Source organism: Pyxicephalus adspersus, chromosome 3, assembly GCF_032062135.1.
Source record: "Pyxicephalus adspersus chromosome 3, UCB_Pads_2.0, whole genome shotgun sequence".
Lineage (NCBI taxonomy): Eukaryota > Metazoa > Chordata > Amphibia > Anura > Pyxicephalidae > Pyxicephalus > Pyxicephalus adspersus.
In genome coordinates, this window is record NC_092860.1 from 48,098,152 (window position 1) to 48,123,708 (window position 25,557).

At 34.6% G+C, this 25,557-nt stretch overlaps 1 protein-coding gene across 1 annotated transcript; it reads left to right on the top strand.

Annotated features, from left to right (window-relative positions):
• The first annotated feature begins 1,257 nt into the window (after positions 1-1,257).
• LOC140326124 (stimulated by retinoic acid gene 6 protein-like) lies at positions 1,258-24,561 on the top strand. The gene is made up of 18 exons (XM_072404450.1): positions 1,258-1,416; positions 4,262-4,337; positions 5,177-5,277; positions 6,678-6,808; positions 7,615-7,735; positions 8,629-8,674; positions 8,792-8,920; positions 9,975-10,042; positions 13,108-13,216; positions 15,029-15,179; positions 15,818-15,893; positions 16,732-16,813; positions 17,371-17,419; positions 17,501-17,618; positions 18,630-18,749; positions 19,376-19,539; positions 19,925-20,071; positions 23,522-24,561. The coding sequence occupies exons 1-18, from the start codon at positions 1,397-1,399 to the stop codon at positions 23,761-23,763; spliced, it is 1,950 nt and encodes a 649-aa protein (XP_072260551.1). The 5' UTR covers positions 1,258-1,396; the 3' UTR covers positions 23,764-24,561.
• The last annotated feature ends 996 nt before the right edge of the window (positions 24,562-25,557 follow it).

The following is a 25,557-nucleotide window of genomic DNA, read 5'->3' on the forward strand; positions in this document are numbered from 1 at the left end:
ACATTGGATTACCAGATATGGAACTAGAGGGGAAACACTTACAATGGACAAGACAAATAATAGATGAGTTAAAGGGGCAGAGGAGGAGTAGGAAAGGGGCAGGAGAGGGGGTAGAGGGTTTAGGTTTTGGCTTTGAATGATTTTTATTGCTTTCTAGAATAAAAAGATATACACTAGTTGATATCAAAATCACAACAGCGACATATTTTTACCAATTTCATTATCTGATGACAATTTTGAACATCAAATGCCATGGCATTGCTTTAAATAATAATAGTAAAAAAAAAGAATTTGGCACTGTTATCATGTCTCTGTCACATGTACACATATTGTGTAAAACATTACAATATCAGCTATCCCATCTTAATACTCCGATGTTTTGATGTCACTAGAAATGTAATAAACTCTCAGGTGGTATAACTCTCCAGCATGTTAATTAAAATTCAATATAATTATGTAAAGCCTAACTCAATTGGCCTGATTTATTAAAGCCCTTCAAGGCTGGATAGGATAGGTGATTCAGAAAACCTGAAATGGATCTGTTCCAAGGATGAAAACATTGACATGACATGACATGACTTTGAAGAAATCCATTCCAGGTTTGCTGGATTACAAGTGTTCACTGATGAAGGTGTATCTTTTTCTTGGAGAGCTTTAATGAATTGGGCCCAATGTGTTCAAATTCATTCAAGGCTTATATTCCTGTCTGTAATACTGTTACTGGGATAGGAAAGCAGCAAGTGCAATGAGAAAATTGTTTAGTTCTAACCATTTTTCACTCTATTATTTACTATATTATGCAATATTTATAATCTAAAAATCCCTGTTTTAAAGCAAAGTAAATGTATTTTAGACTGTTTATTGGTATTTAAAATGAATCAACTCCAGTTTTAGGAGACACATGCACCTAATGACTGTATATCTGATTCTATTTTAATATTGATTACTTTTACTGTGAAGTATATTATAAACAGTCCCAAAGGTTACAGAGAAGACATGTCACTGAAGTTGTACTTAGAGTTTATTCTAAAAAGGTGAATTATTCTGGATTTTGCAGCTATTTCACATTGTATTTCCATGTTCCTTTACAATGATATGACAGGATTAGTGTACTGATAAAGAGGAAGAGCGCTGTGAAATCCTGATCGCATGGCCTAGTAAATATTTGACAGGTTGTTTACTTTCACATTACGTGGCAACAAATCCGGCAAAACCAGTTAAACCTTGGTTTTATTAACTTTCAGAGACACCGATACCTTGCTCCATTGTGCCATAGACTACGGTGAAAATGACCTCAGCATGACTGGTTTCAGTATTTTCAGCAAAGGGAAGTAAAGACTTCAACAATTCTCATTCTCTGTTAGCTCTGCATATGTATCACTGACAAAACAATATTATGGACTTCAGTAATGAAAGGTAAATCTGGTAAATATTATCAATTCACGTCTGTTTGTTTATTATGTTTCTGCTAATCTTAAATTTTGTTATGGATGATAGCTTTTAGTATCTCATTAATTGCTGTCAATACACTTAAGGGTATATTTAGGTTTTAATACTTTTTTTATTAGAGAACAGGAAAACAATGACATGGGTAGACCTAGGGGCAAATGTATAGTGATTTATTCAGAAGTGCTTTTCTATCATTCTATGCTAATTGAAATGAGCAAATGTAAGTTAAACAAAGATTAGAAAATACACTTTAATATACTTAAAAGGTATTAAGTAGACATAAGGGAACATACAGATACATGAGTTTATTATTGGTGTACTAACTGTCAATCTAAAATAAACATATAAATATTATAACACACTGAAGCCAATGAAAGCCAATACGCAATACAGTGAATAAAAGCAAACAAAGCACTCCCTAGTATACAAATTGAGAATGATATCTGTATATTCACCCATCTCAGTTTGCATAGTACTATGAAACAAATGCTTTTGGTGAACTAATCACTATGCAATTTTTTATAAACTTTCCATTTGGCGAGTAAAGCAAGCTTTTTTTTCTTTGATATACATATTTTGAATATTATCTCTGTATAAGAGGTTGACGTAATCTATTTTAATCACGTAAGAATAATCTTGATAAGTGTAGCCAATAGTGTGAAACATAAAGTGCTCATAATTTTGAAGAGGAATGAAAAGGGCACAATACCTTGTCCATCATTCTTCATCAATGATTGATGATTGATTGAATGTAAAATATTGTAAACATTATAAATTTACATATAATACATTTTTAAACTAACAGCCATACCTACAATACACACCGTCAAAGTTAAATATACACAAAAAGCACAGTATTATAACAGATCCTGTGTTAAGTGTGAATATTTATCCATTTCTTGGAGCAAAGTCCACTTTTTTCAGGGAAACTTAAACTTAAAACTGATAAAGAGCATGGATCTTGCATAAAGAGAAAATAAAACAAAAAGAACAAATGACATTTTACCTTTAATGTGAACTCAAAAAACTCTTTCTAATGGTTCTTCATAGTCCACATTTTCACATTTTTACCTGCTTCTTGTCAAAAAATAAGTGCACTAAAATTTGTATTTGTTTTATATCTACATATATATAGGGATGATCTGTTTAAATCTCTAAATCCTCTATAACTGGGAGCTTCAATTGTCTTAGGCTACCTAAATTTTACATGCTAGTGGATCAATAAATTACTGCATATATATATATATATATATATATATATATATATATATTTTTTTTTTTTTTTTTTTTTTTTTTAATATAAATGATTTTGTAGGGGACATGGGTAAATGTTTCCTTACCTGTCATGCTCTTGACTTGTAGTTGATGCCTTACATGATTTCCCTATTATTTGTCTCTTTAGTCTAGCATTTTTCAACCTCCTTACCTCAAAGAGACCTGGATAAAAATTCAGGTCTCAGAGAACACCTTCTAAATAATACCTTAAACAGTGAAAATTAGTTAGATTAATAATAATAAGAAAGGATTAAAGACGGTGGTTAAACAATTATTTATAATAACATTCCTACAATAAAAAGATTCATACAATAATAAGAGGCCAAAAAGGAAATGAAGACATCCCCTTTCATTGATGGTCAGTGCATCAGATAGAAGGTAAATCCACCACTGCATAACAAACCCATAACAACCTTTGGGGAACCCTGGTTGAAAAAGGCTGCTTTGGTCTGTTAGTATATAAAATTATATGTTCATGAAAAGTAAATGTTTACTTAACAAAAATAAACACTAGAAATATGAATAATCATAAATAACACTGGCTGCTTAACAACATTCGTACAAGAAGTCAGAAAAAGTGCAAAGGTTTGTTGCATTATAGCTATGATGCAGTTTATCGCACATATTGTGATTCATTAAATATGTTATTGTGCAAACAAACTCTCCATAAAGTATACATATCCCTAAATACAGATAGAGAGATTCATATGGCATCTTCAATGCACATAGAGATATCTTGCCAAGAAAATTTTGTTTTTATTTACAACATATTAAACACATATATCCACACCTGGAAAAACACAAATCATTTTTGTTCCATGGTCACATAGAATAAAACGCATTTACATGTATTCACTGTGCCATCCACTATTATAATATATTATGTAGATACAGGAATGATCCATAGATTCATGCAATGTGTATCAGATTATGATCCTTCCATTCATATGTTGCAGTAGATTATCCGACCTGGCTACATTTATTCAGTTTTCAGCTGTCGCATTTTGTTGAGTTTGTGTCCATTCAGTTATTTGACAGGAGTGCAACATAATCTTTTGCTTCTGTAACCCATCCTACTCAATATTCATTTGTGGACTTCAGGGACTCCCTTGTAATGAGTGATTGTTTTAAACAGATGTGGTCTTTCCATCAGCTGTAACAAGTCTTGCTATCCTTTCCCATATTCTTTTACCTATATACTTAACGTACTGTTTTCACCCATAGAACTGATACCCAATGCTGCATTTTCCTCTCTCAATTTTTGCAAATCTTTGACATAATACCTTTTAAAACCAAACCTTCGATGGGCTTGGAACTGTACATCCCTATATATTAAGGAGCTATCCCAGAATTGACTCTGCTCCACACAGAGAGTAACAAAGAATATCTGCTAAAACCCACATAAAGCCTTTATGTAACTTTTCTCTACTAACAATCAGAACAATAAGTTGACTTTCCTTTCCAGTTTTATTATATCAGCATGATATTTGTAGTGTAAATGACTGATCAATTCTTAATATGAAATGTGTTTTCACAGAACATCCCAGGAAAATGGCACCTGTAAATCTCTGGTCGATATGGATTTGTTTTTGCATTATTCTCTTATTCCTTCAGTGAGTAATATGTGCTTAGTAAAAAAAAATATTCTCTTGTTTTTATGTTTCCTCTGCCACCGATTTAAAGTAATCATACACCATGAGATGTTTTTAATTGATCAGATGTTAGACAAGATAAACATTTTTGATTTAAAAATTAAGGAATCTTCATTTAGATTTTTTTTTTCTATTTGTTTTTTGTTTCACTGACATTTGGTCAGGAGCCTTCCCTAATGACCAGCAGCAGTAACAAGGTCTAATTGTTTACACTAGTTGTGAACTATCAATGGCCTCCTTTAGCACTAAAGATGAGACAGATATTGGCCCTGATTTATTAAAGATCTCCAAGGCTGGAGAAAATACACTTTCCTCAGTGAACCTGGGTTTGTTAGCAAATGTTTTTTAATCCTGGACCAGATCCATTCCAGGTTTGCTAAATGACCCAGGTTCCTTGATGAAAGTGTGTTTTCTCCAGTCTAGGGTAGCTTTAAAAAATCAAGCCAATTGACTCCAAATAGACTCATGATTAGGAGAAACCAGGTTTAGAGTTTATTGTTTTGGTCGTAAAGCAAACGGGAGGAGAGGGAGGATTTTTTTTTCTAAAAATGCAATCGTATGCTAAATCTGTCTGAATTTATCAAAATTTCACAATTGCTTGTTTGTGTATTGATAAATGTCCTCCATTGTGTTTACATTTTGGTCTGATTGGTCATGATTGAACTATTTTGGATGATTCAGAGGAATAGAAAATACAGAAAATGATTTATGTTTTTATTGTGGGTTGCCTCAGCCATATAAACTGTCAAAGTATAAGTTTGATGTGTGTGATAATAATTATTATGTTTTTTTTTTCAAAGGTTCTAATCATACTGGCACTTTCTTTTCTTGAAAGGCGCAAAAATAAAACAAGATTTGATGATAAAATACAATTACTTGATAGAAGGTTTGGATTTGTAATGTAAGTACCAGTCTACCACAAATATGCCCAAACTGCAATGCTTACCACTAAGGGATTAAAGCACCTCTGTGTGAATTCTTCATTGTCACTGACAAATGTAACCTACCTTGTGTGAGAATGCAGTCTATAATATCTGCGATCTATTATACTTGAATCTATTATTTATTATCTAATTTTTATTATTACACTGTTCTGTGTTCAATAATTATAAAAAAAAAAAAAAATGGTTATAAAGAAAAAGAAGTGCCAAATAGGAAGTGTATCAATTGTACAGTATGGGGGGGCGCTACATAAGCATGTTGCTATCTCTGCTAGTAGAATTTCCAAATAAAAAATGTGAACTCTAGGCAAGGCATTAAAAACACAATAAAATACAGTTAAATCAGAACTCTGTGCACTGGTTCTTTGCTTAGTTTTAGATACTTTGTTTATGGTTTTGTATCCTTGTTGAGAAGATTTACTCTAACTTCCTGCACTCAAGGAAGAAGGTAATAAGAGAAAATTTACCCCAGGACAGAGTAATCACACCTGGAAGAATGGTGAAATGAGACAAGGGGGTCTCCATCGAAGTTTTATCCCTAATTCTAGTTTTTGTGTCATCTCTAAAATGTTGAAGACCAACTGTCACTGGGGCAGAAAGTAAGGTGAAATCTTCTAAACATGGTCAACAAACATTTAAAATTTAAACATTTAAATTCCTTCTGTAAACTTCCTAAAACTAAAACAAATGGCTAAAGAGACACTGTAGTAGAAAGACAGAGGTGCATTACTGGGTGCATTTTTATTTGCCTAGAATTTACTCCTAAATGGTGATGTCAGCTAGCAAAATCTGAACTTACTTTAATTTGGCTACAATAAAAACAATGATTACTTTTTTGATACTTTGGATAGATATATTAACAGAATCGATAGTAAGAGAGGTTATATAGGAATCAAGATGTAACAAGCTTATATTCTTTCATGGTATGGGCTGTTACAAACAGCAGTACACAAGATTCTGAATTCACCCCTGTACATTCCTATACTCCCTTACGTATTTTAAACCTTTAACACATACAAACATTATACTAATCCCTCTCTTATCAGTCCCCAATTTATTGTGCAAGATGGCAAATACTTTTTGTATAGCATACTTTATTAGCCAATATGGGACGTAAAGAATTATCCTCTCCTAAGTAATATCCCTTTGATCAGTCACTCTGCTGTGCAAAATGGCAAATCATATACTTTATTGGACATTTAGTGCCAATATGAGAAGAACAGTTGGGAAACATCTACAAACTCATAACGGGTCACGGTTCTGTACTATGCAAAAGAATTTTCTTTCACAATTTATATAGTCCTATAATGTACCTGTTTTGTGTGAATGTTCCACTAATCCCTTGCCTCTGTGTGCTCAGTCCTTTAGATCTAATAGGAACCTTTAAAAACAGATGGACCTTTGGCTTTGCCTTTGGAGCAATTGCTAACAGAGTAATGTCACTCTTTTCAGAGGAATACTTGCCACCAGGAGTGCCTTCTTGGGCAAAAGGTATGTATTTGAATAAATGAAGCCATGTTGGTAAACTTTGTCGGTGATTTGGCTCACTGAACAAAACACAATGATTCCCACTAAAACCACCACTATTTTACCTAACAATTAATAAGGTGAAATATTTGAATTCAATTTTGTAACTAGGGCAACTTTTCGGAATTTACAAGCTGATGGGAATAATTCAACAGGTGTTCTAAAAAACAGATACTGAGTATATGCAGAGATGTTGTTTTTGAGGATCACAATAACAAATGTTTCTATAAAGAAATATTTTTGACCCAACTACATTTTTTTTTTAATTTGGGACAGAAGAAGTGAATATGGGGAACTTTATCAGCACAATCAAGTATACCTAAAAATGTGGGTGCTGGAGAATGGTGTTCCAACATTTGAGATCCAAAAAATCCGAGAGATCACTCTAAATCTCCAGTTATAATTAAACTTTCCTGATGAAAATGTCTTATTGGATATTGCATATAAGAAAACATTTTCTGGTTATAGGAAAAAAAAAGGTGCCTGAAAGTATGTAATACATTGTTTAAAACAAGAATATAAAATAGATTGGTATATAGGTAAAAGAAAAATGTTTTGTTATCAGTTGATGTTTATTGGATTCATTTGATCCTGAAGAAACACCAATATTATCAGAAACACTAATTGCAACCTTTTTAACTAAGTATATTTTAATCCAGAAATGTTCTATTGTTTGTGTTATTGCTTTTCATAATAGTTCATAATATACCTTGTATATTTACAAAGTTGCCCTGATACACTTATTTGTCCTTTTTCTATTTATTTTCTAGCTCTTGGCCTTTTAGCAGGAGCAATTGAAGTTGGACTGTCCTATTATCCTATTTTTGCATGTCTCACTACAGATAATAAAATAATTGGATCTGTTACAGGATTTCTATATACTCTTACCTGGTGTGTATTGATTCCCAATCCCTACTTTGCATATTTTCATGTACATCATGGAGCTGATTGTGTTACCAGTTTGTATTCCTGTTGTTCAAGTGTTTTTAAAACAGCATACATTTATTTTTAGAAGACAGTATGCATTCAAAGGCTTACTGAAAATAGTGGCATTTCTGACAAACAGCTATATATGCACCTATAACAGAGATATATTCACTCTTTTATCACCATTCTTTCAGCGGAGCTTTTAATGTGCATACCTATACATCCTACTTATAGATTATGGTACATACTTACTTTTATGTAAGCCCTTGCCGGAACTTGTCCAGGAACCTGTCACTCCTGCATCTCTGAAGCTGCCATCTTCACTGCCAACTCTTCTTGGTCCACAGTAATCCTCCTCAGCCATTAGACAGCCAATGATGATGTGCAGAAATTACATTGTCTCTGGTGTCTTGGTCTATTTACAGTGGTACCCCATGCAGTGTACATAAAAAAACAAAAAACCACAAGGAGCCATGGAAAAGATGTTTTTTTTAGGAAAAGAGACCTTGTATGTCTCTTCTACCAAAAAATGCTACCTCCCTGTGACTTATTGTTTTTTCGGGCTATATGGGTATGGGTTTGAATAATGTTGGTAGAAATGACACCGAAGGTGGTTACAGAGCTCCCTTCTGGACACATCAGAAGTCCAATCGACTTGATCAGATTCTAAGCAACTGTACATTGCAGAATCATTCCTTAAAAACGCATTCACTTCTACAAACTGTACAGACAGAGATTACAGAGATTAAATGAAAATGGCTCAATCCTAATATAATAACAATCATTAATGCAATCTGATGACCTAATGAAAATATTTGTACAGAATTATTTTTATACTAATTGTAGATTTTGTTTAGGTTTATAGTCACAATGATTGACATTGTATCATGCCCTCATGGGGAGGTAAGTACTGGACAGTATTTAAAGAGTCACCAGTCTTCTCTAATATAAAACTTGTGGTATTTTGTAAAACTTAAATTATATGTGACATGTTGTACTGTTTTGTTTTTTTTCGTTCAGACTGTAGGTCAATATGAAAAAGTCATTTTTAATTGGCCAGCTCTTTTGTGCTTGATCTTCCTAATGGGGCGGTTTGTTCACATATTTGTAAAATCCATTAGAATTCTGCTTGGAGCAGACATCAGAGACGTAAGTATGAATTTCCTAATGCAAGACACATATTCAACAAATCTACCAATAAATAATTTATCATTGAATCAAATTAGACTGGTAATATTATTTTTATTCATAGATTTATCTAGCAAATAGTGTAGTCATGTAATTCCAATCTTTTATCTGTTCTATAATTACAGATATAATTTGTTTGGCTGGGCATAATACTTCCAGCTGATTGATATTGTGCTCCTGAGATAAGGCTGAAGGTGCTAGAGATGACAAAGTAAATAAAAACAAAAGATGATACAAACATTATACAGATTTTAAAATTATACATATGTAGTTGGAGGACTTGCACTGGACTGCTGTCAAGTGATTATTAGGCTGTAGGTTTAGCAGGGCTGTAGACATACATGCAAGTCACTTCCAAGAAAAGAGAATGGTTACTCATCATTTAATGTCCTGTGCTCCATCGAGACCTGCCATAATTTTCAGTCAGTTTAAGGTGATGAATGAAGGCAGAACATATCCAATTATATCTTTGTTCCCTTTTGTTCTTAATAAAAAAAGTATTGTTAATTGAGAGAACATTTAATAGTGTGTGTAGTTCTTTCCTGTAAACAAAATAACTGTAAACAAAATAACTTAATGCAATATTATGTTTAAAGGTAATTTTAAGGGCAATTGATTGAATCACTTGATTTTATTGGGCTGTCAATTAATCGTTGCCAATAAAACATGGAGCCCTGTACGACCCGCCACACATCAGCAATCAGTAATTGTGGTGACAAGTCAAACAAGCAACACCTGCGCAGCCAGTCTCAGAACAGGGAATGATGAAGGATAAAAACCAAAAAGGGTTTTAAAATTTTAAATTTGGGAACTGTTTGTAAATTTCGCTCTGTTTGGTATTATCTTCCCTTAATGTTATTTTTAGTTAGTGACAAAAAACTTGGAATTGATACAGTTGCATATAAGACTTACATTATCATTGTGTAAGGAACATTTGTTTACTTGTTTAGATCAAATACTTGTTTATAGTATTATGTAATTTTTCACTATTTTTTAATACATATTTTTACTCAAGGAAGAAAAATGTTTTCTACAAATCCATCAAGCTGAGCATATAAAAAGACTCTTCAGAAAACCTGTGCAGTAAGTGTGGGTGTTAGTATCATATGCTTTGTGTTATATTTTTAACACTTACTACCATTCTTGTTTAGGATTTTTTTTTCAGTTTAACACCATTCATAGCATTTCAGTTTATTTGAGCCCCTTTACTATATGAATCTGAATATCTTTAGGTGCCTATTTATGTGCAGCACTTGTATAATATAGATCAGTTTTATAGATGTGATTACATTATAATGTTTCTTAGAGACTAGTAAAAATAGTAAATAGAAGCATGAGTGCCAAATAAGGATAGTCAGTTATAACAGTTGTAGTAGTAGTAGTAGTAATGTATAGTAAGATGTCATAAGCAGTTCATAATATGCAACAAGAAGTAGTATTGGCACATTCTAACAATTTTAAACATGGCATCAGATTCTCCTCACTTCTTTATGAACTGTGAACTATGAACTGAAAATAGAAATGATGATAGCTCATAATTTCTTGTGTAGTGTGCCTGTGCTGCATGGACATGGCAAGTATGGTATCAGCCCTGGTTGATTCCATTTATCTTTTCCTTCTCACAATGAACTAACAGTAAGAGTTTTTTGGCATCTTGTATGTTGTCAGTGGGCCAGCTTGTGGTTGGGAGAAGGGGCTCAAAATAGGCAAATCAGGACATGGTTAGGTCAGACCCACCTTGGAATACCAACGTGTGTATTTAGAACGTTGTTAAATATACTATTTACCATTATGTCTGAATGAGAAGGGAAGTACGCTAAAGCAAAGCCTCATGTTTCTCCACGCCTTCATCCAGGCACTGCCTGCTTCTCGATACCCTGGATTTTCCCCACCGCATGCAGAATATCATTCACCACCACCTCGACGGGGAATTATTTTCTGTATGCATACCTGACATAGTGAATTTCAAGTGTAATAACAGATACTCGCACTAACTATAAAAAGAGTGTATCAATTGTACCAAATCAAAATCCTGGTGAGTCTCAAATACAACATTAGTGTGTAAGGTCTTGTGAGAGCCAATGTAAGAGCTGGCAGCATTTAACCAAGGTGGGGTTAAGCAAGCAATCAAATCCAATGAATCCAGCAGGTCCAATGGGGGCACAACTAATTTAATGGACATTTCCCTTACTTTGTACTTTTTGTTGACAATATTGATGGGGGTTTTAACTATCCCCTAAGTTAGTGCCCACCCCTAAGCTAGCTACAACTAAAGAGTAAATAAAACAGACAGAAGTGTGAAATAGCTGTGCAGTAAAAAAAAAATAAAGCAGAACATACAAAGTCCACATTCCACTTTTATTGAGATCCTTGTATTATAAAAATCTAACCCAATTCTGGGGTTCAAAGTGCCCCCTCATCAGAGTTTGGTATTGTTGACAAAGCCAGTAATGAACTGATAAAATTTAGGAGATCTAGAGGGGTGATTGGAATAATTACTGTAGATGCTGGTTAAACTGTTTTGTTCTGCTTTGGGAATTTTGCTCCTTGCCCATTAGTCTTTACTTGATCTCTACAGTGATCCCCTTGGCTATCACTCCTGGGGAAACTGGCTAAAACTGATCATTTTAGTATTCAGTGTGTATACATTTTAAAGAAGTTAGGTGGAGTGCTTCAGATTGCCAGAACATGCACAAAGGAGCACCCAAAAGACTAAATCAGACCTCTATTGCACATATTCCTGAGCAAAACTAAATAATGCAGCTGGTTTTAGAAACATTGTGGGGTAGTATGTATGTATATAGATGTAGCATAGTATGTTGATGAAAGATACAGGGCGCTGGTATACAGCTTCACACCTTCTATATTGCTTCAGCCCTTGCTACAGTAGGTGTAGAAACACATATTCTCCAAAATTTATGGCAATGTAAAGCAAATGAAGAATGCAGTAAAGGAACCAGTGTGTGTGGACATGATAGCTTATTTCTGCAACTGCCCTCAAGTAGGTATTTTCAGGAAAAAGATGCTCAAAATGTAGGCTTTTGACAATATGATTCCATGCCTCAAAATAAATTTGCTACAGCCCACGGTTTTTCTTATATTTACGCTTACATTATTAAAGAAGATTAAATTTGTATAAAACTGAAAATGTAATCAATAATGGTTAGGAGTGATTTCTATTATTCATTGCAACTATGTTGTAACATCAAAGATTCAGTATGCTCAGAAATAATGCAATACCAAGTCTAAACACAAGGTGTCAGTAAAAGCATGGGAAAGAATACTATATTATACTATACTATTCTATACTATACTATACTATACTATTATATGCTATACTATACTATACTTTACTATACTGTATTATGCTATACTATTCTATACTATACTAGATTTTACATTAATGATCATACACCTTACTCATAAGTCAATGCATATTACCCAATTTAACATTTTACACCTCTTGCACCTGTAAACACTGACACCTTTAGAGTTAAATTCTCAATTTACCCTTACATCCATCATTACTCTCACTTTTGTAATCTACATGAATTGTTGCAGCAGAAAAAGTGTGATTCATTCGCTCTCCTTTATTAGGTCTGTATAGAGGACCAAGCCAGGAAGCTCTCCACAATAGATATAAAATATATAAAATCCAGCTGACCATCAATCCTACAACCTCTGCAAGTTTTTTTTAGCTGTCTGTGTCCCCACTAAAAAGATTACCTGGTGATTACTAAGACTAAAACTGGACAAAAATCTAAAATAGGTTATGTGTCTACAGAACAGGAATAGAAGGAAACTACTTAAATGGGGACACTCTTAAGAACAACCAGATATCCTTAACTTTAGAGAAATCTTACTTCTGGATGTGTCTACAGAGAAAGAAATTAAGGCAAATCTACCCAATGGAGGTTAGACAACAAAACATAAGGCATTTTATCCCCCTTCTATATTATAAATAAAACATTTTTTTATATATATATATATATATATATATATATATAGAATATTTAGTATACAGCTTTCTCCCTGCTGAGAACCATTTACCTTTTAGACACTTTATAATATTTTACATACAACTTTGTGAAATATATTGATATTTGGAATGATATTTTACATAAAATGTGAAATGTTTCTCATTGCAGGGTGCAGAAAACCTGGTTTGAAAAGAAAATATACACATGGGATCCATGTTTTAAGTTTCCAAGCAGAATGATTGGCACAACTGTTCTGTCGCTGTTTTGCCTTTACATTGTAAGTCACAATCGGTCGCAGTAAGCTCTCTGAGTTTAATATATAAATCTGAATTCCTGAAAATCTTCCTTTTTAGACCAGTAAGTTATATACATACAGCAGTATACAAGGGATGCTTGTTAAATGGTCCTAAAGATTACCAAGGCAGCCCCCCAAACAATGAATGAAGGGTGTAATATTTAATATATTATTTATTAATATATCATGTAATAATATTTGTTATTATTTATTAATAATAAATTATTAGAACTACCATTGTGTTAAAATGAATGTTCATTGCTTCATTTTTGTGAAGTTTCCCAATTATTTCTGCTATGCTGATTAAGCAGACCATGTGGAGATTCTCACAAAGGTGGTATAAATATTCCCGTATTTAACATTTATGAGTATGAAGTCTAAGGCTATGTTCACACTGACCATGAGATTGCTATGTGGTTACCACTACCCTAAGCTAGGAAACTACTACCTGTAGCTTTTCTTTGCATCAGTCACATGGAGAAAGAATGGGGTCGGCAGTGAACAGTACCAGTATCACTAACTGCTGCCAGTTGCCAGATGTGCAAGTGCTGGTTCTTTAGAAACCAGCACTGTGGTGCGAGTGACCAAACAGCTGGGAAGGTGCCAACTGCTGGGAGCTGCAGGGAACCATTCAATCCAAGGCAGGTCTGAAGTTTAATATCAGTAGCAATCCAGCACTTTTCTGTACTTTTATGCAGTACTTTAGCTTTGCAATGAAGAATACCTTCCCCATGTTAGTTTTGTAAATTTTATAAGAGAGTAATTTACTGTATAACAGTTAATTAAAGAAAACTGCTCAGGGACGTGTTTCGCGGCTCTGGCCGGTGCATTCCCCCAGCGGGGTCCTTCTCCTGACCAAAATTTTCTATGATTGTCTCTGACCGCTGATCTAAAGGACAGGGAAAACTCCATTGTTCCATCCTGATGAGTTGATAAGAGGTTGTCCAGGGACATCACAAAGTGCTCAATCACAATCATTTCTTGATTAGAACATGAAGCTGACCTTCCATGAAAACAGAAGATTCGTTAACACCGTTTGGGCACCCCACTAGGGATGAGCGAGCGAGTTTTTAATACTCGATCTCACGGCAAATTCATCCGTTCTCGCTTACCGAAATTGGAAATTGTAAGCGAGAATGGCCAGTGTAAATTCGCAGATTGAGCTTGAATTAAAAAAAAAAAAAAAAAAACATTGCGGGCTGTGCTGATCAATGAATGCATCGCTGGCTGCATTCATTGATCAGCTCAGTGTGCGATCCCTGGCACTAGAGGTTAAATGGGGACAAGTCTCCCCATTCAAAACCTCTAGTGCTCTCTGATTGGCTGAGGAAAGCTTTCCTCAGTCAATCAGGGAGCACTAGAGGTTCTGAATGGGGAGACTTGTCCCTATTTAACCTCTAGTGCTGGGGATCGTACACAGGACTCCCAGGGCTGCAAGAATGATTGCAGTCCTGAGAATCCACTGCTATCCCGGGGCGCTAGAGGTTAATTAACCTCTAGTGCCGAGATCTTCTCAATGAATGTGGCCATGGCGTTGTTGTGTAGTTCAGAGGGTGCTGGGATATATACATGACAATAGCAGGATATATTAGCAAATGATTTGTACTGGGATAGAACAGGAACACATTACTATGGATTGTGCATAATAGACAATGATGTAAACTAAATATTTCTCATTCTCTGTTACAGGTTCTCATTTATTATAGTAATATTTATCATATTGTAATTGTATTACTTTGGTTGTTATGGTATTTTCACACATAGGTTTGATTTCATATTTTTATATTTATTCAGTTTGTCACTATAGAGTACAGTACGTATAGCTTCATTGTAACACTATTGCGCAGCTTGGAACTACAGATGGAAGCGATGGCCCCTGATGTATCTTGGGATGCATACAATACAACCATTGCTTCATTTAAGGAATTCAGCAGCAACTTAGAGGGTAAGCATCAGACATAATATTCTTATTTTAGGCACAATCACAATTAATCTAGTGCTTTACTGTCAAAGATTATACTTCTCCCAACTGATGTCATTATTATGTAGTATAGCTCCAAAATTATACATGCAAAAGTCATGTAAACCTACATAGATTTCCCCTACCAGTTTCTGCTCTCTCCTGGTATGGCGAGCAATGTAATTATTGGTATTACTGTTAATAAACAGGATTTATATAGGGCCAACATATTATACAGAGCTGTACATTAAATAGGGGTTGCAAATCGTCCGAACGACTGTCCTGGCGGATCAACGGACGATGGATGATCCTATTGCAAGGGAAGGGGGAGAGCGCGCAGTGGGGTATGTACAGCACTCGTTCATGCATCGTGCAGTGCTTAGTTGTTGGAAAGGATCGTGAAAGATCCTTTCCAACGACTATAATTGCACGTGTGTATGCAGCTTTAGTACCCACAGTTTATGGTACTAGCAGCTTTATGACAGCGTTACTTGCTTGCTAGCCAAGAATACTTGATTTTGAGTAATACTGTAATGGTAGGGCACACGGATTTTGAAAAATGATTGCTGCAGATGTATAAGTAAACATCCAAATAATACAATTTTTTTAAAACTTTTTCCCAGGTGTCTGGTTTTTCACAACTTTCTTATCATGTGCAATCACCGTTTCTTATATCTTTCACATTTTAGTCTGCTACAGGTAATACCTTGATGTTCAGAAATGATTTCCAATTTCTATATTTTTCTGTATATTATGACATATGACTGCTTACACCAATTTGAATCCCTTACTTATGACTTTGGTTATTTCTTACATGTCTATCATCATTACTCTTCTTGTGCACTGTAACCAAAAGTTTTTTTTACATAATTCAGTAATATTGAAATATAATACATAAAATAGAAGGTATCAATATGTCTCCATCCATTACCTTTTTAAAAAATGTGGATTTAATCCCTATATTTATATAGTAGGTGAAACCATGCAAATCATTTCTTTTTGCCCTGGGACATTGAGGTTCTGTAATGGCTGGTGTATGGCCCATATACTGTATAACCAGATATTTAGACTTACTGGCGGTCGTTAGTATAACATATAAAAATAATGCTATCCATGATTTAGTGGGAAACTTTGGGGTCTATATTTAAATGTTTTCACACAAAATTCATTTGAAGTTTTACCGTACATGCACCCATTTTTACAGTGTATTCAAATAAAAAAATTGTGAATCAATCACCTTTATGATTTTTAAATAAAATCCAATGGTATTATGAATTTTGGGTTAACAGTCCAATCATTGGTGAAAACATTTATGAATGGACTACTTTATGTTTCCCTTTATCCCACCTTATCAAAACCAGTTGGAGTAGCACTGTAATAAGTAATAACAAAGCAATCCAGTACGGAATCTTTAGTTTTTGGTTTTCTATTTATTTTATTTTATTTTTTTTGATCCAGGTAAAACTCAGGTATAGTTGTAAATACCATTCTAGTTGTTGCAAAATATTAAAACAAATGTGTTTCTATTTTATTACAGAAAACACATGAAAAGACTCTGGGTTGGAGAAAAGGGGTTTCTTCCTATAAAATTTCACAATCCTTCACCTACTGAGTCAGTTGTAAGTTTGCTTGTAAAGGTTTGAATGTCTCAAAAAATGCATGGGCAATAAACTTGAATGATATTTAAATATTTAGTTTCTTGCATTAAGCCCTAATAATATTCCAGTGAAAACTGAAAATTAAAAATTGATGTCTATGCAGTATAGGCAGTTTAGCTGCTGAGTGCTTAGGTATTAAAATATTTATTTATGCTTTTAAATGCTGCCATCTTCAGCAGCACCTTACAGAGTCATTAGTAATGTAACCTACTGTTGCTTAGAGGCAAGGGATCTGATTTATAAAGGATCTCCAAGGCTGGAGAGAATACGCGTTCATCAGTGAAGCTGGGCGATCCAGTAAACTTGGAATGCATATGGAATGGTCCAGGATTTAAAACATTTGCTAAACTACTTTGAAGAAATCCATTCCAGGTTTGTTGGATCACCCAGCTTCACTGATGAATGTGTATTCTCTCCAGTCTCAGAGAGATTTAATAAATCAGGTCCACCCATGGCCAAATACATAGCTGTATCTGTCCATAAGAAAATTAAAATGTGCCTCTTTTGTCATGTTGCAGGCTGCTATAGCAAGATACACTGGTTGGCAAGTAGCATACGTTTTATGGGGTGAGTCTTCTGTGTTAACTAAAGAAAACTTCTGTGCTAATCTGTTCTTTAGCTTGATGAAATACTTGTCTTATATTTCAGGTTATTTGATACTACACACCGTCCAGTGCATGTTTGGCATGGGTTTTGTGTATGCCTTTGTTGTTCCAATAAAATCTGGGCAAGCACTGAAATTTCTAAAAGGTTTTGGAATTACAATGTAAGAACAATGTGTGTTTTAGATATTTTACCTATATGTTTATTAACGTGCAATAGCTATTAACATTGATTAGCAGAGAAGTGTGTTTCTGTCACTGACAACATTACTGTAAGCCTCCCTCAGTGCTGCACATATTCTATATAAAGAGAGCTGTGGGGGCTAAAAAGCTCAGCATGAAGCACAGTTTTGGTAAAACTGGTTTCATTTTTAAGGGTAGCACAGTTATCATTTTATTAAAAGTCACTGATGCAGCTTGATGTAACTAGAGATCTGCATCAGGTTGGGTACCCTCAAACACACTGAGTGAAATGTGTTGTACTAGTATTTTTATATTATATATATTTTTTTTAAATAATATCATAGTATATTTATTCAGTACCTACTAGATATATTTAGGTAGCAAAAGTTTACAAGCAACAAACTCAGTGAAGTGTTAAGCTGCGTACACACGTCAGATTTTTATCGCCCGATATCTGGCCGATGCCGATTAATCTGCCGTGTGTACAGTCGGAGTCGTCCATCGTCCGAACGACCGTCCTGGCGGATCCACGGACGATGGACGACAACTGATCCTAATGAAAGGGAAGGGGGAGTGCGCGCAGCAGGGTGCCGCTCCGTCGCTCTTCCCCTCCCCTCTCCATAGAGCATGAACGGTGCTGTATGTACAGCACCGTTCATGCATCGTGCAGTCCTTTGTCGTTGGAAAGGATCGTGAAAGATCCTTTCCAACGACAAAAATTGCACGTGTGTACGCAGCTTTAGTATAGAAGGTATAAGACATTTTGTAGGTGTTTTAACATATTTATTTTTCTATTCATCATTGATTGCAAGAATATGCAGTTTTCAGGTAGAAATTCAGAAACTAGTCTTAGGTTTCAAAAATATTCAAGCCTTGATTTGGCGCTAAAGTTTTCTTTTCCCATAAAAACACAGCTTGATGTAGACATAAATATAATTCTGTTAAGTTTAAGTTACAACCGTTCCATTATTAATGATATTTTCTTTTTAAAGCCTAACAATTTTATTTGTTATTTTACTGATGATCCTGCAAGTTGTGTTAGCTGGGCAATTCTTTCTGCAAAAGAAAATAACACCAGAAGATAAACAGAAACCCCTAGCTCTAAACAACAGGTATTTTTTCTATAATTTGTGAGTGCAATTATCTATGACATCTGTAATGTTGGGAAATAAAAAAAATGATAAGGGTAACCTCTTAGGATGGTTTATACCAGCACAGACAAGACTAACACCCATTGGCCGGTAGCCACCACCATTCATGAGAGTGGCTATTGCCCAAACCTCTGGAGTGGTGCTGCTTCCCATCCAAGTGAATCGTGGCATATGATGCTAGAGGAACAGATGCCCTGCCTTAAATCTAGTACTATATTCCAAGATCTGATAGGCAAATGATTTAGCCACAAAATTACTAATGATTTACCCACTTTTAAAGGTGATAAGGATCATCTCCACAATCAGCAACGTTTAGAAGTTATATATATATATATATATATATATATATATATTGTTTGTTTTCATGTTTATAAAGAAAATGACACTGTGGCCCCTAATAACGCTGCATTATTACAATAAAAAACATTTACATTGTTTTAAAAAGTAACAAACTATTTTTTCAATAGTAATAGTTGAAGATGGTATTCACTATTTCAGCAAGATGTAGTCCTGATATGTATCATAGTAGTATTGACAATTGTTTTACCTTTTAAATTAACTCAAGTTATTTTCTTTTTACTTTTCAGGAAAGCCTTCCATAATTTTAATTATTTTTTCTTCTTCTACAATGTGATCCTTGGTTTGAGCGCTTGCCTATTTAGACTCCTCTGTAGTTTGATTTTGGGGAGTTGGCTGATTGCAAGGATTGATAGGACAATACTGCAACGTGGATATGAGTCAGCTGACATGGGTAAGATTTGATTAGTCAGGGTGCTTGTTTTCATATAAGTCATAACAAAACTATTCCTAGACCAATATGTTTTAAAAGGGGTAGGCAAAAATGTTGTAGCTTGTGCTGTATGCTTATATGCCCTGGCTGGAAATTAAGAGGCTGTCTGGAATTAAACGATTAGGAATAAAATACTTGCTTTTCTGGCAGGGAGTTCATACAATATTAGATGTGAAGTTCGGGAACCTCGCCAGGATGAGTTTGATTAGAAAATACCCATTCTAGTTTAAAATGGCGTTATCAAGATCTAATGTTTTATTTATATAATAGTACACTGTTATTTATGTATTTAAGGCAACATAAAGTCTCATATAAAAAAAAACAAAATAAATCTGTTTTTTTTAAGGTTACAAAACGTGGATTGGGATGATATTTGTGGATCACTATCATACAAACCCAGTACTTGTTGGTTTCTGCAACATTCTTCTTACAACAAGAGCTGAAAAAAGACTCAATCTGTTATCAACATATCATAATTTCAATAATTCATCAAGTAAGTAAAATTAGTTTAATAATCTATCAACAGTTGTAAAAAAGTGGTATGTTAGAAGGTGCATTGATCCTATGCTGTGCCTCACCATGATCTGCTAAAGGGCAATGCTAGAAAAATCTGTCCTCTGCTCCTGGATGCATCTGGATCATCTCCCAGACTGTGCCAAACCCCAACAGTTCTGCAATAAGGATTCTTTCCTACCTAATTGCTCCATGGAACTGTCAAAATTGCTAATTACAGAAGTGTTGTGTATCATTTTAATTTATCTCTTTAAGCCTAATTATTTTCCCTTTAAGGCTTAATTTAAACCACTGTTATTCTAGTTGTAAAACAATCCCATAAAACTTATCTTCAATGTCTGTCTTGAACTGTCTTGTGTAAATCAGTCAGCACATAAAAATGTGAATTCATTTCAACCCCAGCATACGGTCAACAATGTGAGCACAAAGATTTTTGTATTAAAATATACATCTTACATCCATATAAGTTCATATAATGTTGTTCATTATACTTAGTGTCATTGTTATTTTTTATGTTCATAATTAAAAATATACCACAATACCATGTTCCTAAAAGATGTGAAGGAGGTTCTTTAACCAAAAGGAAGTTATCATATAAGACATGTATTTTGTTGTGCCTGGTCTGTGGGATTTGGCATATTGTACAGATAGAGAAAAGAGAGAAAGACAGGCCTTTTGTGGCACAGTAATTTGAACGTGTATGTGTCGTTTATTGAATAGGAGTTTTTTTTAGGGTCTAATCTAGACAAAACTCTGCTGTGCTACAACCTTCTGCTAACACAGTCCTACTGTTCTAAATAGTGTGATTCCATGAACAATATCTAAATATATGCACACTGACAGACATCAATACAAAATTATTCTCCTATACCCGACACCTTTTGCCCAGAAAGGGCTTTCTCAGGGGGTTTGGGAGTTCGAAACTGTGTCTGTCGATTAATGTTTCTCAAACACCACGTTGAATAGTGAGATAAAGTGAAACACCTATCAAAGTGTATTAAGGATCTCCTTTGTGAATAAACCGTGGTCTGAAGTAACAAATTAATATTTTGGCTGCTTGTCCACATGAATATTATGTTGTTTACGGTTCGTTCACCAAAGACAGCAGCAAAGGTTTTGGAATAATAATGTTGGTACAGTATCTTCCAGGGATACTTAGTTAGTTAGTCGAGACAACTTTATCTTTTAAACTTCAGAAGAATCCTATTTGAAAACGGATTGGCTATCAGCAGCAAGCCACAAAAGCTCGGTCAGTGTGCATATATGTTGATATTGTTCACGGAATCATGCTATTTAGAATAGTAGGACTGTGTTAGCAGAAGGTTCTAGCACAGCTGCGTTTTGTCTAGATTAGACCCTAAAAACTCCTATTCAATAAACCACACATTCACGTTCAAATTACTGTGCCACAAAAGGCCTGTCTTTCTCTCTTTTTCTCTATCTGTACATCATGTACCTAAAAGCACAGATATACTCTTTTCATTCATCCAAATACCCATATCATCACAGTACATGCTTTCAAAACGTGCAATCCACTTTTCATTAAATATTTCTGACTTAACTTTTAGTAAGATGTTAGCTTGCATGAAATCATAAATTATTAGTAGAGTCACATTTATTTGAATATTTTATTAACATCTGCATAATACAGAAAATCCCTCTCATAAAGCAGAACAAAAGTTAAAAATGAAATAATTGTGAGCATGCAGGTTCTTTATTGCAGAAAGGACAAGCCATAGGAGGGCTCAAAAAAACCCTGGTGGCTCCTATCCATATGCCCCAAAATTAATTGATTTTGTGCTTTCTGGTGATGCCGTGCCCCTTGTTGTCTTTTAAATTACTAAATCCCAGGAAGAGCTATGTGTTCTAGTTATTACCTAGTAAAACTCTGGACACATATAGCAGATTAGGTTTTGATCAGATGAACACCATTTCAGTGTGTTTTTGATCTGGAAAAAGGCGCGACATCCCACCACTTTGGGTCATTTTGTCTTTACCACTATTGTTAACTCCTTCTCTTAGCTGTGAATAATGTTGCTTGTTACCTTTACATGTCTTGGGATCTTACGATAGTATATCTCCCTCCTCTCTATGGGACTGATTTATTAAAGCTCTCCAAGGCTGTAAATGAAACACTTTCATCAGTGAACCTAGGTGATCCAGCAAACCTGGAATGGATTTCTTAAAAGTAATTTGCTATTTGTAAACCAATGTTTCCATTCCAGGTTTGATGTATCACGCAGTTTCACTGATGAAAGTGAATCCTCTCCAGTCAGCATTATTAAATCAGGTGCTATAAAACCACATGATGGTGTTTTGTGTCATGAAGGCTTGGCAGTAAAAGTGTACAATATGTAAAGCAAAAAGCAAAATCTTTAAAAATATGGCTTGTAATTATAAAAATGTTCACCTGCAATACTTAGGTTAGGTATATTTACCTAACCTAAAAATATGTTTTAAAACTGTATTGTATTGTATGTTGAAAACATATAGAAAAATATTAACAAGAACAAGATGTTTTGCTTTGAACATGTGCTCCACTATTTAGAATGGTATTCTAGTAACCAGAAGACTTTGTTGCTGACATTAGCATTGAGGTATTTGTCTAGAGTAAAATGTTTTTGCATGTGTGGCTCCTAATCCACTAATACCCACCTCCCCAGTATTCTCCCATACCTACTTCTTGCAGCCACCCCCAAAATGCCCAGATTGCTGATGTCATTGACTACAGGGGCATCCACCACCTTAATAATGTGATATTTTTATAGTATTAAAGGAAATCACATTTCACCAATCCCATTAGCACAGAATATTTTGTGAAAGCTGAAACGGAGGTGGAAGCACTAGAAAGGTTCTTAAGGGGAAATAATTTAAATACAAACAACAACTTTAATAAAAGTGTTACTAAGACAAGATAAATGTATTATATTAGTTATCATTTCTCAATAATGAGTTCAAAGCACCTGTTATTCATTGTTTGTATATGCTGGGTTTTGTTTACGTTGTGGTATTCTTTATGTTTAAAATAATATTTATTGGCATATTGAGGATTTTCAGTAATAAACCATAGATATTGCTTTTTGTTTGCAGGTCATAGTGCTTTCCTTTTCTGAGATTGAAATTATTCACTGGTGGACCAGCGCCTCAACCCACCCTAAAATTCTAAGAAGGTGCTGGGGAAGGGACAAAGAGGAATAATATAGTGTCAGTAAAGTAAACCTTGAGTCTGCTAATGCCACTGACTAATGCCCGATAGAGATCTCAAGGCTTTTAAATGTTTGTGCAAAGGAGGATTTTACATACATACATACATACATATGATACCTCATTATAATGAACTTATGAGAAGATTTTTGTTGGAACTAATGTTCTGGCAATAGGTTCTTTTTGCTGTTGAGATTAATAACTTTGTACATTTCTTTCTTTAAAGGACCACACACATCAGTTAAGGCCAAAACAAGATGGCTCCTTTTTTATACTCTTTTGAAAAATCCCAGACTCATAATTTACAGGAAAAGAAAAGAAACGGATGATGCAGAAATGGAAAATACTCTGATACAAACCAGACTTATCCAGGCTTCTGTAATGGAGGCAGAAAAAAGAAGTAACCAACAAAATACAACAGATCTACATGATGTGGAAATAAGGGAAAGACATTCAATATCGGACTAAGATGTAACATAGATCAAAATATGATTTATTTACCATATCTTTGTAGAAATTGTTATATGAAAGACTAACTGAGATTATGTATAATGTATTTTTAATGGAAATGATAACAAATATTTTAAAGAATATGTTCTACAGTTCTGACACTGTAACCCAACAACACAATAGGGTTGTATAAACATATTTACATGTTACTGGAACACTGACCATGGCAAACAGAGGAAGGTATTTTCAGATGGATGTCCGACACTGATTCAGCAATTCATGTATCAATGAAGGAGAAACCATTTGGGGCACAGTAATGTTTTTCTGTCTAGTGATTTATGCAGTAAACAAAATATTTTAAATGCATACTGTATATAGAGTTGAGGCTTTACTCTATATACAGTATTTATTCTGCATTACTAAAGATGTCAAACTTCTGCATTACAATTTAAAAGCAATAACATTTTGGTTCAATAGATTGCTGTATGTGTCTGTGTGAGTTGTAAATGTAAAAACTTTGAAATAAAGTATTTTTAAAACTGAAAGGAATATAATTTTGCTGAGTTTTGAATTTAAGTTGTTTTTGTGGTTTTGCTATATTTTGCAGATAATTGAGTTGTGTCGAAACTAGTTACATCCTCCTTATCAGTAGGTCAATATTTGCTCCATCCTTACCTTGAAGCTTCTTACCTTGTCTTACCTAAGTTGTTAATTAAGTTTCTTGTTACTGACTAACTACTAAGTGTCTTCCACCTGGTTGTCTGACTATATAAACTGTGATGTGGAAATAAAGTTCTGAGACAGGATATAACTATATATGCTTAAGTTGCGTGTTGTGTTAATCACTGCTCCCAACGCGTTGAAAACCGAGGTCACGATAGAGAGGGAAATATTGGTCTGGGATCAATAGGAAATCGCCTTACCAGTTTGGCGTCAGAAGTGGGTATCTACCTTAAAAAGACCAGGATCGGGTAAGTAGAAATTTTCTTTTCTACCTCTGCCCTCCCCTGGGTCCCTGTAGATATCTTACGAACCTAAGCACTGTGGCAGTGTAGACTCCCTCATAGAAGGACTGGGTTCTTAGTTAGGAAGAGTTGGGAAATCTTTTATTGAATATGTGCACACTCGTGACCTCTGTTTTAATGTATAGAGTATAAGAATTTTTGTTGCATGATATAGAAGTGTAAGAAATATTGTATATAAGATAAGTTTGTGTACTAATCTGGTTGCCAAGGTGAGGTTGGGTCAATCCTCACTGCTGTGGTTGCCTCGGGCAAGCAGTAACGTGACCTAAGCTGCGTTTTGGTAAGCGGTCCTGGGAACAGGATGTCAGCGAGCACTGCAGCTACCTGCTGAACTAAACTAACTGAACTAACTGAATTAACAATAACTGTGTATAACCGTCTGATATTTATACTGTAATTTATACTGCAACTATGGGAAATTCCCAAGGTAAGGGGAATAACCCAGAGGAACCTAAACATCCCTATAAGAAACATGTAAAAAAAGAAAAACATGTAAAAAAAAAAAAAAACATATAAAAGTGTGCTAGAAACCTGACAACAGGGTTGCCCCTATAATTTTAACTGTAGAGCAGGAGGTGACATTACACCTGAAAAATGGAACGGAGAACATAAAATGTCCCGATCCATCCCAACTCCTGCACAAAGAATTGTAAATAATTATCCCTTTATAACTGAAGCACACTATAAAACGTTATGGGAAGAGTTACACACTGAGTTTGTAAGATTACACCGAGATAGGAAATCCATGGCTACTGCATTAGCATACAAGCAAATGCCAGGAGAACCT

Coding starts and splice junctions, on each gene's coding strand:
- LOC140326124 (XM_072404450.1), top strand. CDS start 1,397: ATGGACTTCAGTAATGAAAG. Junction 13,217..15,028: donor CGCTGTTTTGCCTTTACATT/GTAAGTCACAAT, acceptor ATATTTATTCAG/TTTGTCACTATAGAGTACAG. Junction 15,894..16,731: donor CACATTTTAGTCTGCTACAG/GTAATACCTTGA, acceptor ATTTTATTACAG/AAAACACATGAAAAGACTCT.